At 38.5% G+C, this 17,789-nt stretch overlaps 2 protein-coding genes across 5 annotated transcripts in view; both read left to right on the top strand.

Annotated features, from left to right (window-relative positions):
• The window catches only part of LOC138946368 (sodium/hydrogen exchanger 9-like), a 66,884-nt gene extending 57,815 nt beyond the window's left edge, over nucleotides 1-9,069 (top strand). For 2 of the 3 annotated variants that reach the window (XM_070317944.1, XM_070317946.1), the window contains one exon: nucleotides 756-9,069. In XM_070317944.1, the coding sequence (XP_070174045.1) occupies nucleotides 756-854 (99 nt within the window). In that variant the 3' untranslated portion in view covers nucleotides 855-9,069. The remainder of the gene's footprint in view (nucleotides 1-755) is intronic. The other variant, XM_070317945.1, reaches the window with a different exon arrangement.
• Nucleotides 9,070-13,319: 4,250 nt separating this feature from the next.
• The window catches only part of LOC138946365 (uncharacterized), a 160,666-nt gene continuing 156,196 nt past the window's right edge, over nucleotides 13,320-17,789 (top strand). The window contains exons 1-2 of one of the 2 annotated variants that reach the window (XM_070317936.1): nucleotides 13,320-13,518; nucleotides 14,319-14,461. In XM_070317936.1, the coding sequence (XP_070174037.1) occupies nucleotides 14,332-14,461 (130 nt within the window). In that variant the 5' untranslated portion in view covers nucleotides 13,320-13,518; nucleotides 14,319-14,331. The remainder of the gene's footprint in view (nucleotides 13,519-14,318; nucleotides 14,462-17,789) is intronic. The other variant, XM_070317938.1, reaches the window with a different exon arrangement.

The following is a 17,789-nucleotide window of genomic DNA, read 5'->3' as shown; positions in this document are numbered from 1 at the left end:
AGTCGTGACCTCCAATGACCTCTACACTTTAACGATGGTTTCGTTGACCTTTGACCTTTTTCAAGGTCACAGGTCAGCGTCAAAGGAAAAATTAGACATTTTATATCTTTGACAAAGTTCATCGGATGTGATTGAAACTTTGTAGGATTATTCTTTACATCAAAGTATTTACATCTGTAGCCTTTTACGAACGTTATCAGAAAAACAAGGGAGATAACTAGCCTTTTCTGTTCGGCAACACACAACTTAACGTTGGGCTTTTCTCGGAAACTATAAAAGTGACCGGGCTCAAATTTTATGTGAACGTGACTCCCAGTGACCTCTACACTTTGACGTCTGCTTTGGTGACCTTTGACCTTTTTCAAGGTCACAGGTATGTCTTGAAGGAAAAAAATTGAAATATCATATCTCTGAAACTATTCATCGGATTTGATTCAAACTTTATAGGATTATTCTTTACATCAAATTATTTACATCTGTATTGTGTTGTGAATAGCAATTTCTTCCTGTCCATCTGATGCCTCATATAATATTCAGAACTGCGAAAGTGACTCGATCGAGCGTTTGCTCTTCTTGTTATTTCTATCATTCTGTCTTTTCCTCTCTTTTTTTCTTTAGTTAAAGTTGCTATTTTTATTTGTTTTCTTAGCCTTTAAGTGTATTATTCTTTATCAGTATGGCGTTCCACCAAACATTTTATTGTCACCTAAGGTCCAAGTTTTTTTCACATTCGTTATTCTTTGTTTGCAATATAGATGGAGGAGAACCTGGGAGGAGACCTGGGCCTGGGGCTAGCCAGTGAACCGTTGCCATGGCGAATTGGTCTTAAGGGATCCACAGGAGACAAGGTCTGACTACCATGGGTCACAGCACCAGCCAAATCCTTCACAAGCACACTGCTGCGCTTCAGTATTGGGCAGAAAGGTGCAGTCTGCTTTCTCCATGTCTGTCTTCATTGATACACTATGTTTGCAGGGTAACGATTAAAGGAATGCGCTAGGTGTGTTGAAAAAGTTGATGTGTGAACAATCTGTGATTATGATTTCTTGAACTTGCGTTTGACTTGAATCGAATGATTTGTGGCAGAATTAAGTAGTTGTGAATTGCAGCCACTGAGATTGAACATAGATTTCAGATCAAAACTGGCTGGTTTTGACTGTTGTCTTAAAAAAAAAAAGACCAAAAACGCTGTGTTGTTGTTTTTCATATTGTTATATGTTATGGTGTACATTGGATACATTATTTTGATACAATTCAATTGTCTGGAAGATATGTGTGGATCCTGACTTTCCTGGTCATGAACTGTTTTGTTTATGACATGAATGAGAGTCTCATCTGATTGTCATCTCTGTAATATTAATTGTAACCTTTGTTTCCGTACCTTTCCTGCTTCTATTACTCTTGTTCTTTTGTTGTTCAATATTACTCATGATTCATGATCTGACTGTTACATATATGCACATGGACAGGCTAATTTTAGTAAAGATTAATTAGTCAGGAAATTGCAGGAACATAATATACAGAATCATAATACTTCAGACGATCTTCATTTCTTGTATTGCCAGTTTGGGAAAACTTTCTTGTACAGAATATAGTCAATGTTTGTAAAGATTTTAGTCAAGCAGTATGTAAGAAATGTAAAGTCCTTTGTACTGGAAACTTGCATTCTCCCAGTAAGGTAATATATTGTACTACGTTGCAAGCCCCTGGAGCAAATTTTTGATTAGTGCTTTTGTGAACAAGAAACAATTGACAAGTGGCTCTATCCCATCTCCCCCCTTCCCTCCGTCGCGATATAACCTTGAATGGTTGAAAACGACGTTAAACACCAAATAAAGAAAGAAAGTTTGGGAAAACTGACTGGACCTGTACAACATCGAATCGGTGTACCGAGTTGATGTTCTGACTAGCTCTTTTCTATTTCTTTTTTTTTCTTTTTTTTTTTTTTCCTTTTTTACATTTAGTCAAGTTCTGACAAAATGTTTTAGACTAAGGAATCCGACGAGGGTGGTGGTGTGTGTGTGTGAGGTTGTTTAGATCGATGCCGAGAAAATTACTGGACCGATCCTCATAAAACTTCACATAAGAATTCCTGTATATGAAATCCCCAGACACATTTTTTTTATAATTTTGTATACATTTCTTTTATGACGTCATATCCGGCTTTTAGTGAAAGTTGAGGCAGCACTGTCATGCCCTCATTTTGTTTTTATCAAATTGATTGACATTTTGTACAAGCAATCTTCGATGAAGCCTAGACTATGGGATTGCATTTCAGCTTAGTTAATTGGTATGGTCATTAAAAATCTATAACAAAATTAATTAAAATTTTAGTTTTAGTAATCGATCTCAAAATAATTTCATTTTATTCTTTATCATTTCCTGATTCCAAAGACATATAGATATTATGTTTGGATTACAATTAAGCTTCTTCTTCTTTTTAAATAGAGAAAAGCGCGGTTGCCTGTGAAGCGCTCCCGCAGTGGGGCACTGCGGTTATGAAATTAAAGGCCCCTCCTGTTTTTGGAACCGCAGGAGCTTTCTAGTTTGCTGTTAGGTAGATTTTTGGTTCCTCTTTCCTGTCATGCTCTCTTTTTCTTCATGAATTCTTTTCTTTTTTCTGCCTTCTTGCTCATTCACCTGTATTTTTTCCAAAAATCTCTTCTCTTGCCGCTTGTCTCGCGATTCATGTATAGTTTAATCTGTTAGTGTTCTGATGTAAGTCCAGCAGTAGATAGGTTAAGCCTATTTTAACATACTGGAAACTGGTAATCTTCCAGTAGGTATTAATTTAGTTTTACTAAAGCCTGCTGAGACACAAGTAATGGGTTAGTGCATTTGTAAACAGGAATCGCTTGACAAGTGGCCCCCTTCATCCCCCCCTTCCTCGTCCTGATATGGCTCTGCGTAGTCGGCTGGACGTTAAGCAACAAATAAACAAACAAACAAACTGTGAAGCGCAATCGTTACTGTGCAGCGTACTGGCTTGTCAATTTCTGTACGTTTTTCACACCGCGGGTATCTACGAAGCTATATTGTGTATTCAATTTTATTCTGTGAGTTCGACAGGTTGACTAAATGTAGTAATTTTGCTTTACATGACTTGTTACTTTTTCCTGTTCTCTTTCTTTTAAAACCCTATTTGCATATGTGACCATTGTAGAATTTGAATCGTGAGCAACATGTCTTTAATGAAGTGACTCTGCAGTATTCCTCTGCGAGCTCTAGGGTGTGCATGTGTCAATACATTTCAGGGTTGTTATGGTCTACACAGTTAAATCCAGCATTGCCTGCAATGTGAGATCCCCCCCCCCCCCCCCCCCCCCCCCAGAGAGAGGTTACCTACACATACAGAACCCTTAAAGTTGCCTGTGCATGAATCGAATGCGTTCCCGCATAGCAAAATAGGATGCAAGGATTCGTGCATGAATGAACACATTCAGCTAGTCTGAACTGTGCCCTTGGACAGTTGGTTCTGACATATTTAGAAACTCGTATGGATTGTCTTTCCTTTGAAGTTTTTATTTCTATAAGGAAGCTGTCCTAACCTTATTCTACATTATACTATGCACATAGCAGGTTAGGGTTAGTAGTACTGAAATTTGACTATCAGTGAGCATTGTCCACAATAATAGGGGAAGATTTATTATGCGTGTCCAAGTACCAGTCACATGGTGAGAAAAAGTGCTTATTCCTGAAATAGAATTGTATTTTATTCCACTTTATCTGTTTTCTTGCCTGTAAATATTACATTTTTACATGAACAGATTATTTGGGAATGACACATTCCAGTTCCGTATAATTCTGAAGAAAACAAAATGGTGACAGGTTTCAGATTTCAATCTTGAAGAATTCAAATGTTTACTTACTGCATATGGCTTCAGATTACTCAAATCTCTCCACAATCACACTTCCAGTAAGAGAAGAAAAACCTTGTTTTTTGTATTTATTTATTTAACTGTTGTTGGAGGCAGAAGAAAACAGATTTGAAAATGCGTGTATGTAAAATACAATACTATTGTGCTTTCTGGTGTGAATAGTGTTTGCTTAAAAGTAAGATGCCCTGTGAAAAGCTAAGCAATTGCATCAGTCTTTCATTCAGCTCAGCTTCATTTCTTTGAAAGAAGAGATCTATGACAGTGATTCTGAGTGTATGTATGTGTCTGTGTCATGTTTGTGTTCTTTACTACCGTTTCTGCTATTGAACCACACCTGCAACGTTTGTTTCTGCAATGTTGTTTGTTGATTTTGTTATGTTCACTTTTATTGACTTTATTTATTTTTTGTATTGTTCAGGCATGGGGAATTTTTTTTTTTTTTTGTTCCGCCGAAAAAGCAAAAGTGTCCGCCGAAAAAATAAAGGGGGGAGGCACACAAAAAAAGCACCGGTTACTTTTGCTAAAACTTTCCGTACTTTGTTCACGCACTGCTATCGCCCACCTCAGTTACTTGAACTTTGTTTGAAAGTAAACCAGATTGCACAGATTGTGTTACAAGTTACATTTTCCTGTTTGTCTCAACAGATCAATTTTTTAACAAATTTAAACCACATGTAATACATGTATATATTTTTTTCTTCAATAAAGCTCAAATTGGTACTAAAAACTCTGATTCTAAAAACAGAATTTAATGGCAAACTTGGAGCTCAGATGACACCAGATTGCACCACCTGGGTTCTTTGGAGAAATTTTTTCGGGGGGGGCATGCCCCCGGACCCCCCTAGTAAAGCTAGGCGCTTTGCGCCGTCGACTTCACGCTTCGCGTCTTCAGTTATAAATTTTCAGCCTTTTTTACAATTTTCAATTCCCATACCTGATTGTTGATTGTGTGTTCGTGTGTGTGTGTATATCAGAACTTGGAACCCATACGATTTTGCAGTGTTTTGTACGCTTAAATGTCTAAAAGACGATCAGTTCGGTCGGTGGCAGAAAAATACGAGCAACACAAATCCTAGACTACTTTTCTTCACAAGCGCATCAGAGTTTTACACACTCAAAGTTACACACATAGATTGTCATTCCTGTATATTTACTAGGGCACTGTTTATTTTAATGATTCAAGATAAACTTTATAACTTTTGATCAATGCTACATTTTTTTTCATTAAATATTGAAAGACTGAGCATCTGTTTTAAATGAATTGGTAAACTTATTTTACAGTGCAACGGACGAGTGCAAAGCATGATTTGATCATGGATGTTCAAATGCTGTGTGGAGTACACTCATATTTCTGAAAATACACCAAGGTTTGTTTGAGAATACTCCAAGTGCAAAACAGGGGTTCCCAGGTCTGGTATAGTAAAGTGGGATGAAAACACTGTTTGAATCTCTAGACTTTTTATTCTGTTGGTTTGTTTTTTGACATCACATGGTATAACAATTATTTTCTTATATATTTCATTGTAAGTAACACTCCTACATTTCCTCAGTGATAATCATTTACTGCCTACAGTCTCGTAAACGCAGTAGCAAAGGTTATGTGAACGAGAACGGAAGTGAACTGACTATGAAAAACGAGTCTCTTAATCATATCAAAACTTGTTTAAATAACATTACTTTTGTGGCTGTTCCTTCATGTTAATGCTTGTGGTAACTTTCTTTCCTTTAGCCTTTTACCCTTAAGATCTTACTATGTTGTCTAATTGTTGAGTTTTCATCCAGGTAGCATTTATGTCTGTAATAAAGTAATTGTTGCTGTTTTCACTTTCTTTTGATTTTCAGCTGCTGCAGTTGACATTCAAAACAAGGCTAATGTATGTGTGTGTTCTTTAATGAATGTATTTATTCAGTATGACATCGTTAACGTGATGTATTGGGTGTCGAAATAGTCCCAGATAATGTACACAGCTTCAGAATGCATACTATATTGGTTGGGATGAGAAAGAATTTACCCGATACTCCCCAGCATGTCGTAAGAGGCGACTAACGGATTCTGTTTCTCCTTTTACCCTTGTTAAGTGTTTCTCAACTCAACTCAACTCAACTCAAATTTATTAATCCATATGGAAATTATATTGTAACAATACTCATTTCCAATCAAAAGAATAAGAATGCATAATAAAAAATAAAAACATCATAAGAAAATAAGTGAGTATGATTATTATGAGTATGATCACAGTCTCACTAACGCAAACAGTCATCCGTCAAGTCAAGTCTGCCAACACACAACTCGCTCACACAACAACAACAGCAACAGCAATACAATTTAACAAAAACCATAATTCCAATAACAAAAAGACGTCCAAGAGTCCACCTCCACATCCACGCACACACAAGGTATACAAAGCACCACATGTCGACTAGAACACCGCACATTTGAACTACGGTAATACAGTTACTAAAAATACATACATTACAGATAACCCAGCAACAGAGTACAGAATATAGTCAATGTTTGTACAGATTTTAGTCAAGCAGTATGTAAGAAATGTTAAGTCCTTTGTACTGGAAACTTGCATTCTCCCAGTAAGGTAATATATTGTACTACGTTGCAAGCCCCTGGAGCAAATTTTTGATTAGTGCTTTTGTGAACAAGAAACAATTGACAAGTGGCTCTAATCCATCACCCCCCTTCCCTCCGTCGAAATATAACCTTGAACGGTTGAAAACGACGTTAAACACCAAATAAAGAAAAGACTAAATTTTGCAGATTGTCTCAGGTGACAGTTACAAAAAATTAATTGCGATTTTTTTTATTTTTAAATTTTTTTTTTAATGCATGGAAAACATACAGGTTGTTAGTTAGTTGTTGCTTTTTGGGTACCGGACCATATAGGCCAAATCAGGACCCCTTACAGGTTGTTGATTTTTGTCCAAATGATAGGCTTTCCGTATCCCTTGTAAAAGCCTTGATAGACAGATCTGTGTTACATGATTATTAACTCAGTTGAGAGGTGCTTGATTTGTGGTAAAGTAAATGCTTTTCTGCTGAGAATTTTTAATTTACAATCAAGTGATTCTCTTAGGGTTTTCCTTGCTATTATTTTGATCACAATTCTTGAGTTTAAGGTATAGTTACAGCCTGCATTAATTTCGCTGATGTTTACTTTGGGAGTGACAGAAAATATGTATTTCCTTTCCGGAAAGCGTGACGGTGTGCTTGTGGAATAGTATAATAGAGTCAAGAAAATGTTTTTTTCTTTTTTTTCTCTTTTTTTTTTCTCACCCTGCCCATCTTCCTCTTTCTCTTTTGTTTTTTGTTGTTTGTTTGTTTTGGGTCTGTCTGTCGCCCTAAATGAAATCACAGTTAGACATCCATGTTGAAAACTAAAGCAAAAGAAAACAATTTTGCAAACAGTTCTTTTATTTATTTAGTTATATGGGAGATTTATACAGCGCTTGACGTTCTCCAAGCGCTTTACATATTAATTTCTGCGGTGTGAGATGGAATTGTTTACACAATATATCACGCATTCACATCGGCCAGTAAATCTCAAGCCATTACGGCGAATATTTACTTTTCATGGCCTATTATTCCAAGTCACAGGGGTATTTGGTGGACATTTTTTATCTATGCCTATACATTTTTGCCAGGAAAGACCCTTTTGTCAATCGTGGGATCTTTGACGTGCACACCCCAATGTAGCGTACACGAAGGGACCTCAGTTTTTCGTCTCATCCGAAAGACTAGCACTTGAACCCACCACCTGGGCTAGGAAAGGGGGAAGAAAATTGCTTACGCCCCGACCCAGGGTCGAACTCACAACCTCTCGCTTCCGAGGCAAGTGCACTTTACCACTCGGCCACCCTTCCCCACCATTCTGAAAATATGACAGAGAATAAACCACTTAAAATTGGGAGCATTTAGGAACTATCTATTGAAACCTTTGTAAGTTGACATACAAAATAAATACAGTTAAATAAGCTAATGATAGGGGGAAAAGTTTGGCAAAATGGTAAAGGTAAATTAACAGATTATACTGAGAATGTTTTACAAACAGATATTCAATCGCAGGTCACACGTGTGACTACAGACATGCTGTGAATTGGTAATATATATATATATATATATATATCTATATATAACAAATCTTTAATTTAAGTAAATCACAGCTGAGAATTATATTTACGAATTGTCAAAATCTTGAATTAGTTTTCAGATCTGTGATATATATAATATATTTTCACTTGGCTTGTGATGATGGCGTGTGCAATAGAAACTAGCTAGAGTTGTAGTGGTAGTTGTGAAATGTGCTGGAAGCAGCATCTCTGTGTGTGGTTTATTTTGAGTCATTGCCAAAATGTTGTCATGTCCTGCAAAATAATTTTCAAAAAATCACAACATACTTTTAAATCATAAGATCAGAGACTTAGATGGGTTTGTAATGTTCTGTCTATGTCCATTTTCATATCACGGTGAAACGATGGAGTTTAGAGTTTGAAGTGTGGAAGTCAAAAAGTAATCGCAGCTGCAATTGTTGTACTTACACCATTCTTAATCACTTTTACGGTAATTATGTCGATTATCTTTGCCTGTGCGCTGAGAGACATATTGTGCATTATACAAGTGACATTTGCATGTTGATATGTGTTTAAATGTCAGATTTATGCGGATTATTTTTGCGCGAATTGTGGAAGATCTGTTTCTGCTTTTTGCCACCATGGTATAGTTGAGATTATATTGCTGCTTGTTGTATTGACTTTGTAAAGGAGCACTCTGTTATTCTCACTGTTGTTTTGCTTTTCGGACCAGCAATGCATCCCACCGAAGCAACTTGATTGCCTTGTGCATTATTCTGTTTTCTTGTCCGTATGATTTTCTCCTTTGTGTGACTTAAGTTGCTTTATATTTTTTTTTTTTTTTTTTTTTTTTAATTTAAAATTATTTTTTGTTGTTGCTGTTGTTTTGTGCATACCGCTATTTAAAAAAAATTGTTTGGTGATTTCTGTTATCATGGTCTTTAAAATAGTGTTGCTGGGATTTAACTTGTTTGAAGAGTGTCTCAGCATTCCACTACATTTTTTGTTAATTTGGTTTTAGTGGTTACAACATGTGTGGGTTTTGTTGTTCTTTTTTTTTTTACAGACCTTGAGTGCTGTACTTTGTAATAAACAACCAGTAAGTAACTAACTTCAGTTTGATTTGTGAGTTGAGGCGTCCTGTGTGTTTAAAAAAATGACTGCTTGCGTGAGATCGATTTTAGCTTTTCTTTGCACAGAATCAAATGATGTTTGAATGTTTTTAGTGCATACAGACAGAGATGGATGTTCTGTTTTGTTCTCTGTTCCCTCGCAAGAAAATTGTGTGAGTGATTTGTCACTTTGTCTGCACAGTAACTACTAAACTATTATTTACAGCTTGGTAGCATTCGTTGGAGTATAATTAATTGTCTTTCTATGGTTCAAACATGCAGTCGGCTAGAGAACATTCTGAACGGAATATGGTTTGTGATCATTCACTTCGCAGCATCCTGCTTTTCTTTAATTCCCTCAATTCCAATACTTTTGTTGCTTTTTTTTTTTTAATACCTATATAACTACGTGTCTGTGTTTGTTTTTGCATCTGGTTTCAGTCTTCATTTTCACTCTCAATCATTATATTCTCTCTCTCTATCACTGGTTATCCAGGACATTTGCATTATAACACCTTCTGTCAGTGTTTTAGTTAGCCCTACTGTTTTCCTATTCACGACTTTGAAATCTTAATTATTGTTATATCAGTGACACTCAAGGTAAACATCTGCGCAAGGAGCAAGAGTCAACGTTACCACTCATTGGTCAACAAAGACATAGAAGTCTGTGATGCTGTGATAATCCTCTCTCTCTCTCTCTCTCTCTCTCTCTCTCTCTCTCTCTCTCTCTCTCTCTCTCTCTCTCTCGTTAATTATACAATTCAGCTATACGGTAGCCTTCCGGTGGCAAGTAAATGTCAGGGAAACCATAGTGTGTACACATGCAGACATGGGACCGGTCAGTGATATCAGAACATGTTTGTACTTGTTCATACCGACAGGCGGATATGACATCTTTGGAATAAATTCAAAACACCCGTTGACACAGAGAGAAAGGAAACAAACAAAAAGCAGGATGCTGCGAAGTGAATGATCACAAACCATATTCCGTTCAGAATGTTCTCTAGCCGACTGCATGTTTGAACCATAGAAAGACAATTAATTATACTCCAACGAATGCTACCAAGCTGTAAATAATAGTTTAGTAGTTACTGTGCAGACAAAGTGACAAATCACTCACACAATTTTCTTGCGAGGGAACAGAGAACAATTAAAACAGAAAATCCATCTCTGTCTGTATTTATCCCGTGAAAGGACATGACATTGAACAATCAACCAACCAACCCGCTGCCTTCACTATTTCACGTTCGGTGCAGTGTGTGCTTGTGAAATAGACAGAATGGTAGAACGGGTGTGCGGCGGGTACGAAGACGTGGGAGGAGGGGGGGGGGGGGGGGTTGTTGGTGAGGCGGCGTAAAGGGTTTCTGTTCAGTGAGAAGAGAATAGCTTCATTTGACCCGATTTTTTTTTTAATAAAATTTGATTTGAGCCTGTGTGTTTTTTGTTGTTGTTGTTGTGTGTGTATTTTTAGAGCATCACTGACTGACAAAAATGGAAAATGTGAGCCTCGTTAGCTGTGCATTGGGTGTTATGTGCGCGTGTCTTCGCCCCCCCCCCCCCCGCCCTTCTCGTGTGTTTTGTTTTGTATGCAGTTTATGTCACCCGCCCATTGTTTTGACGTAGAAATGTCACCAGTGCGTGTGTGTGTGTTTGCCAGTCATTGTTTGTGTGTTGTTGAGTGTGGTTTTTTGTGTGTGTGGTTTTTTTGGGGGGTCAAATGCTGTTGATGTCATTTAAACACTTAATAACACAGGTTATCCTACATACGTGAGAGAGACACTCGTGAGATAATAGTCGTTCAAATCACACGTGTGTATATCATGTAAATGAGGTCATGTCAAGCAAGTCTGGCAGGGACCTGTTTTTCCGCTGCTTATGATGTCAAGGTCACCGAGACAAACGTCATTATAGAAGAAAAAAAAGTACGCTCGCTAATTACCCCAGATGAATTTTGAGAACTAACCCGTCAAGCCACACTTTCAGAGTGACGTTTCTTTACTTTGACGTAATAGATTGCATGAGGCTTTGTAAGAGATCGAGGTTCCAAAACAAGCGTCTTCAATTTAGCTGCCTCGACTGCAGGACATGTTCAGTAAAATACACGTAAGTAGGCTATATGTAGGATAAACAGAATTTACTACATGGCTTGCTGTGTCGTATTCTCTATTTATATACATAATATTGTATTACCCAGTTAAAGGTGATTTTAATAGGTAGGTATAAGCATTCTGTACTCTGTGAGTAATTGTATCAGTGACATTTAACGTTTTTGGAGAAAGAAAATCGTTTCGTTGACTACAAGAAATTCTCCACATAAACTTGAAGATGATGTTTGTAAAAAGTACAGTTGAAGCAGACGAGGAAATGAGGGGTTTGGGGTGTTTTATTTTTAGTGTGTGTGTGTGTGTGTGTTTTGTTTAGGCCCAAAAAAAAAAATAGGTCTGTTTACGGTAACCCGACCGACTCTAGTTTTTTCGCGCGACCCTAGACTTTTTTTTGGCATTTGGGAAAAAAAAAAATCTTGGTTTTTTGGGCAAAATAACGTAAAAATATGGTTTTTTGGAAAAAAAAAATATATCCCGACCTACCGACCCTATTTTTTTGGCCTATGTTACCGTAAACAGACCCTTTTTTTTGTTGGCCTTAGCATAATTTATCTCTGGTTGATCTTTGCTGGATACTGAAACTGAAGAACTCTTAGAGGTGCGGCATGCATTATTGTATTATTTTGATTTGTACAGAACCACCATTCTTATTCCCTTGTTTCGCCCGCTTTTGCTTTTGCAGCAATCCGTACCTGATAACCCAGCTCAGTGTAAGTGTTGGATTCGAAAATCAAATAAACGTGTACATGCAGAAATATGGCTTCACAGATTGTTTGGTCGGTTGACAAATCTCTCTCTCTCTCTCTCTCTCTCTCTCTCTCTCTCTCTCTCTCTCTCTCTCTCTCTCTCTCTCTCTCTCTCTCTCTCTCTCTCTCTCTCTCTCTCTCTCTCTCTCTCTCTCTCTCTCTCCATTGTGTGTGTGTGTTTTTGTTTGACCCATAACTGACGCCGGATCAATCAACCACAAACAGTGTTTGCTCTTTTCTAAAACGGGTTTCACTACTGGATAGAGCATAAAAAACTCTTTCGGAAAATGTACAAATATGAAAATCATGCAAAGGTGACATGCGACTCATTCCGTGGTGGAGGGTCACAATTATGTGTGAGATATACTCGCAAAATGGCGACTATTGCTGGGTTTTTTTTAAACATCCATTTTTGTAAAACTAAAACACAAATCACATTACTTCAATGCACCGACTTTACACACTAACCTATTGATAGTTATTACTCGGGAGAAACTACCTATTCCAGAGTCGTTGACGTTTTTCAGGTACCTTATGTTCAAAGCACACACGCTTCTCTCTTTACCGAGGACACCGAACACTAACTAATCATCAAAACCCTGCCGCGTACACGCGCTCCACACGCAGGCGCGAGGCGCGGCGGGTTTCTTCAATATTCTCTGGTCTCGAGGCACTGGAGGATGCAGCGACTGCTACCGCACTGGAAAGCGGCTCTGCGGAGACTGTGGTAGAGTGTGATCGTTATATTCTCAGCCGTGTCGCACCAAAGACATTCGACTGCTACGCTAGCAGTAGAATCCTTGTCGCCGCACTCTCTACATAATACAGACTTATCTCTCCTTGTCTGTGAGCAGAAGAAATCTCAAGCTCCTCTCTCTTTTTCCGCCTCCCTCCCTCTCTCTCTCTCTCTCTCTCTCTCTCTCTCTCTCTCTCTCTCTCTCCAATGATCTTCTACTGCTACGCTAGTAGATTATCTTCTCTCTCTCTCTCTCTCTCTCTCTCTCTCTCTCTCTCTCTCTCTCTCTCTCTCTCTCTCTCTCTCTCTCTTTGCTGGAATCACCCTCTCTCTCTCCTTCTCTCTCTCTCTCTGCTGGAATACATCTCTCCTTCTCTCTCTGTCTCTGCTGGAATCCTCTCTCTCTCTCTCTCTCTCTCTCTCTCTCTCTCTCTCTCTCTCTCTCTCTCTCTCTCTGTGCTAGAATCCCCCCCCTCTTTCTCTCTCTCTCTCTCTCTCTCTCTCTCTCTCTCTCTCTCTCTCTCTCTGTTGGAATCCCCCTCTCTCTCTCTATCTCTCTGCTGGAATCCCCTCTGTCTCGTGCCACGCACGCGGCCAGTGAAAGCCAGACGGTCGGACTGCGCGTGGCATCAAAAGACGAAGTTCCAGCAAACTATCCTGCGCTGGGACGAAGTGCACGTGTATTTAGTTTGCAAAGTTGTACGCCGTTAGCCACTCGGGCGGACACGCAGCATTGTGCACATATGCTATGTTGGGGGTTCGTTGGTTCCTCAGTTAGTCAGTGTCGGTCAACTAAGAGCTTGTGTTCGTATTCCACGTGCGTCGGTTTTACGGTTCTGTGTCTTTAGCGTTCGTGTAAAGGTTGGTTAAATTAAGCGGTTTACAATTTGATGAGATGAATACTGCTGGACGTGTTTATTGTTGTTGTTGTTGACTGAAAATAATGAGACGAAGATTGCCGTACCCTTTGTGTTGTGAATAAGTTCTATGAGATAACAGATTGCCGCTGCTTCCGTTTTCTATTTTGAATGATCATTCTAGAAGTAAGATAATTTTGCTCAAGTTGGTGCCGATTTCGATATAAGTAGCTGTCTTTCGACATCGCGTGCTCCAAGTTTGAATCGTTGCCGTCTAAAACATTGTTAAGTGGCAATGCTATTTCAAAATTGTTTGGCTTTAGTTGGCTCTGAGTTAAAAGTTGAAATTAGCTACCAGTTGAAATTAGTTGAAATTAGTTGAAATTGAAATTCAATTAGTTGAAATTGAAATTAGTTGTCAGCCGTACCGAATATATACGCAAATCTGAAGCATATTGTCTCTGTGCATTTTGACAGTTTTACCCAAAATTCAACCCTAAAACAAAACTGCGTGAAAAGCCAAAATAACAACTTGACTTAAACTTTTAAACCGGCACTGGCTGCAAAATTCATAGCCGGATGTCGTTAATCTTGTGACTCGAATTTTGTTTTTTAGGCACACGTTAAATTTTTATAAGGTCGCTTAAATCAATGAAACTGCAGCAAGGAGCGATTTAAATAAGTTCAGCAGTTATGATTGTAAAGACAGCTGCCGATCAGGCAATTGAGTAAAAGTACAGGGGGATCGATCACCACCGCATTGAGTGTTTAACTTTTGATTTTTGACTGGTTGGCCCACTGCAGAACAGCAAGAAGTATGGTGTGTCACAAAAGACAAAGTTTATGGAGTACCAGGAAAGTGTTTTTGATTTGTGTTCTGCTGGAAATTTTCTCTCACCGTGGTGCTAATGGGGCAAAAAGGAGGCAGAAAACTAACCCCGAGCGAGGTATGTATTTTTTTGAATGTTTGTCGAATTTCGATTTCTTGTTAACCTTTATGTTTTCTTTGTTTTGATTAATTTGGAAAAAAATTGGCGAATTTTCATTGTTTAGCGACACAATTAAATTTGTGACCCTCCACCACAAAATGAGTCGCATGTCACCTCGCGCGGTTCTGCGCAAGGCTTAATATAAGTCCGGGGAGTGTATGGTAACAGTGTGAGGGTCACCTTAGTCACAGGCTTATAACTCAAACAGTTTTCGCTCTTTTCTACAACGGTTTTCACCACTGGATAGAGCATAAAAAACTCTTTAGGAAAATGTAAAAATATGAAAATCATGTAAAGGTGACATGCGACTCATTTCGTGGTGGAGGGTCACAATTTCTCATTTCGTTCTTTCTGTTCAGTACTTTTTGTTTTCGTTTAATAACAGTTTATTCCTTTACTTTCTATGTTTGTCTGTCTGTCTGTCTGGCTGTCTGTCTGGCTGTTTGTGTATGTATGTGTGTCTATGTCCTTCTGTGTTTTTCTCTGACTTTGTGGCTGTGTTTTGTCTTTCCCCCTGTCTCTGTCTTCCATGGCACCTGTATGTCTGTCTGTCTGTCTGTCTGGCTGGCTGGCTGGCTGTCTGGCTGTTTGTGTATGTATGTGTGTCTATGTCCTTCTGTGTTTTTCTCTGACTTTGTGGCTGTGTTTTGTCTTTCCCCCTGTCTCTGTCTTCCATGGCACCTGTATGTCTGTCTGTCTGGCTGGCTGGCTGGCTGTCTGGCTGTTTGTGTATGTATGTGTGTCTATGTCCTTCTGTGTTTTTCTCTGACTTTGTGGCTGTGTTTTGTCTTTCCCCCTGTCTCTGTCTTCCATGGCACCATGCATGTCTGTCTGTCTCAGTGTCTTTCTCTCTATATATATATCTACGTCTCTGTTTCTGTCTCTGTCTCTCTCTCTTTCTCTCTCTCTCTCTTTCTCTCTCTCTCTCGCTCTCTCTCTCTCTCTCTCTCTCTCTCTCTCTCTCTCTCTCTCTCTCTCTCTCTCTCTCTCTCTCTCTCTCTCTCTCTCTCTCTCTCTCTCTCTCTCTCTCTCTCTCTCTCTCTCTCTCTCTCTCTTTCTCTCTCTCTCTCTTCAATCAAGTCTTTCTTATTCTGGCGCCTTATTGTGGAACTCCATTCCTGATTTAATTAAAATGCAATTCAGTGAAACTTCCTTCAAAGAAATGTATATGCTGTTTCTCTTGGAAACAAGTAAATAATTATGTGATATTACATCATTGCTTGGTATTCATAATGCATTTTGAATGTCTTTTTAATTGTTTGACATGTTAATTATATACATTGTATTGTAATTAGCTTAACTTCTATTTCTTCTTGTTATTAATCGAGTTACCCTCAATGGGCGAGGGCCGGACGAAAAAAAGCATGTATACTTTGCTTATTCTGTTACCCTCGATAAATAAATAAAGTTCAAAGTTCTCTCTCTCTCTCTCTCTCTCTCTCTCTCTCTCTCTCTCTCTCTCTCTCTCTCTCTCTCTCTCTCTCTCTCTCTCTCCCTCTCTCTCTCTCTCTCTCTCTCTCTCTCTCTCTCAGTGTCTTTCCATATCTCTCCGTGTGTGAACGACATCAGACATGTTGTTTTTTTGGACTGATTGTAGCTTGTTTGTTGGTTTGTTGGTTTCTTGGTTTCATTTGTTTACTTAATAGCTAATAACATTATTTCATTCTTTGATTTTTTTTCAAATCCATGCATATACATTCGTATTAATCTTTAACAGCATCTCCAGCGAGATGCTCAATTTGTTTTCTTTTTCTCAAGCCTCAAACATGGATTGCACAGGGATACATACAGTACCCAATATTGACGGACTGTGTGATGATATCTTCTGCTATGGTCTGTTGAGACAGTGATATCACGTGTCGAAACAGACCATATATAAGCAGAAGATATCATCACACAGTCCGTCAATATTAGATATATTGCTATTTCTCTGGACATTTTGTATTCACTGTAAAGAAGTTGTATGGGAGACAAATGTCTCAGTTTGGGCTGTTCCATATCCCTCCCTCTGATTATTATTTCTTTTTGTTCACTCTTTTCTTGTACTTTCCAATATTTCCAAATTTATTTTTTTTTCAAGTAATTAGTCACTTGCTCAACTTAATTCTGGGTTAACTACATTTTGTCTATATATATTTCTTTGTTATTAAATGTAGGTGTCTTTGTTTTTGAAGTGAAGCAATAAAGAGGTCGATCGATATCAAAAGTGATATCGACGGAAATGTCGTCGATATCCCTTTTGCAATGAGCTCAGTTTTGCCCAATTGACCAATGGAAATCTGCGTAACATATGAAATAGCAATATATTTATATATTGGTGGAGAAAATGGACGTGCAGGAAAAGCTATTAAATCATAAAAGAGCCACACACATCTGGCGAGTGATATGTGCAATATGATTACTCGCTTTGCGTCTGAGCTTGTTGCTACATTCTTCACGGCTGTGTGGGATTCTTCCGAGCCTATAGTCTACATGTACAGCGCCGTATTTCTGTTCAGGGTGAATTCACAGATACATGGCAAGTTTCGGAGGATGAAATGTCTTGTGCAAGAATGCTTGTAACATGGTGATGGAGAGATTGACTGTATACATGCAGAGGCCCGGTTTTGTTCGAGTGTTGATCCCTTTACTTTACTTGGTTCATGTCTTTGTTTACTAGCTAACCTTCTACTCACACCACATGGAAACTGTAAACAAGTCGCGTGAAGCAATATAAAAACATTTATTCCCCCCTCTGCTTCTTTACCTCTGTAAACTTGTAGGGGTAGTTATTTTTCGATAATGACCCAGCAACCAAACAAATAACGACCCAGCAACAGCCTGAATCCTCGATATTGCAATGGGTTGAGAAGTTTTTCTGTTTCGGTACTACTTTTTGCGACTGAAAAGTTCCGAACGCTCTAACGTACGAAGTATACATCTCTGGAGCAAACAATACAAACATACCGCATTTAAATTAACAACTACAGGCCTGAACACATGAATCTTCATATAAAATCCATGAGTTCGGTTGTTTTCTGAATCTAGATTTGCCGTGCTCAAACGTTCATCACAAGCAATTTCCCGCAAGGCAAGTAACTCATACTTTGTCTAGCGACAAGAGTAGTTCCCCTTCTTTTCACTCAGTTTCTTCGACAACAGACTGCAATCCGACGGTCAGTTTTCAACAATATTTCATTTAATAAACAGATCACACGCAACCAAATGCACACATCTCATCAATTTAAACAACATAAAGCGGTTTCATACACTATTTTCCCCAGAAAACTGAACTTCATACAGTTTT

The sequence above is a fragment of the Littorina saxatilis genome, linkage group LG13, assembly GCF_037325665.1.
Source record: "Littorina saxatilis isolate snail1 linkage group LG13, US_GU_Lsax_2.0, whole genome shotgun sequence".
NCBI classification, from domain to species: domain Eukaryota; kingdom Metazoa; phylum Mollusca; class Gastropoda; order Littorinimorpha; family Littorinidae; genus Littorina; species Littorina saxatilis.
Note: the sequence above shows the minus strand (reverse complement) of the source record. Positions and strands in the feature narration are given on the sequence as shown.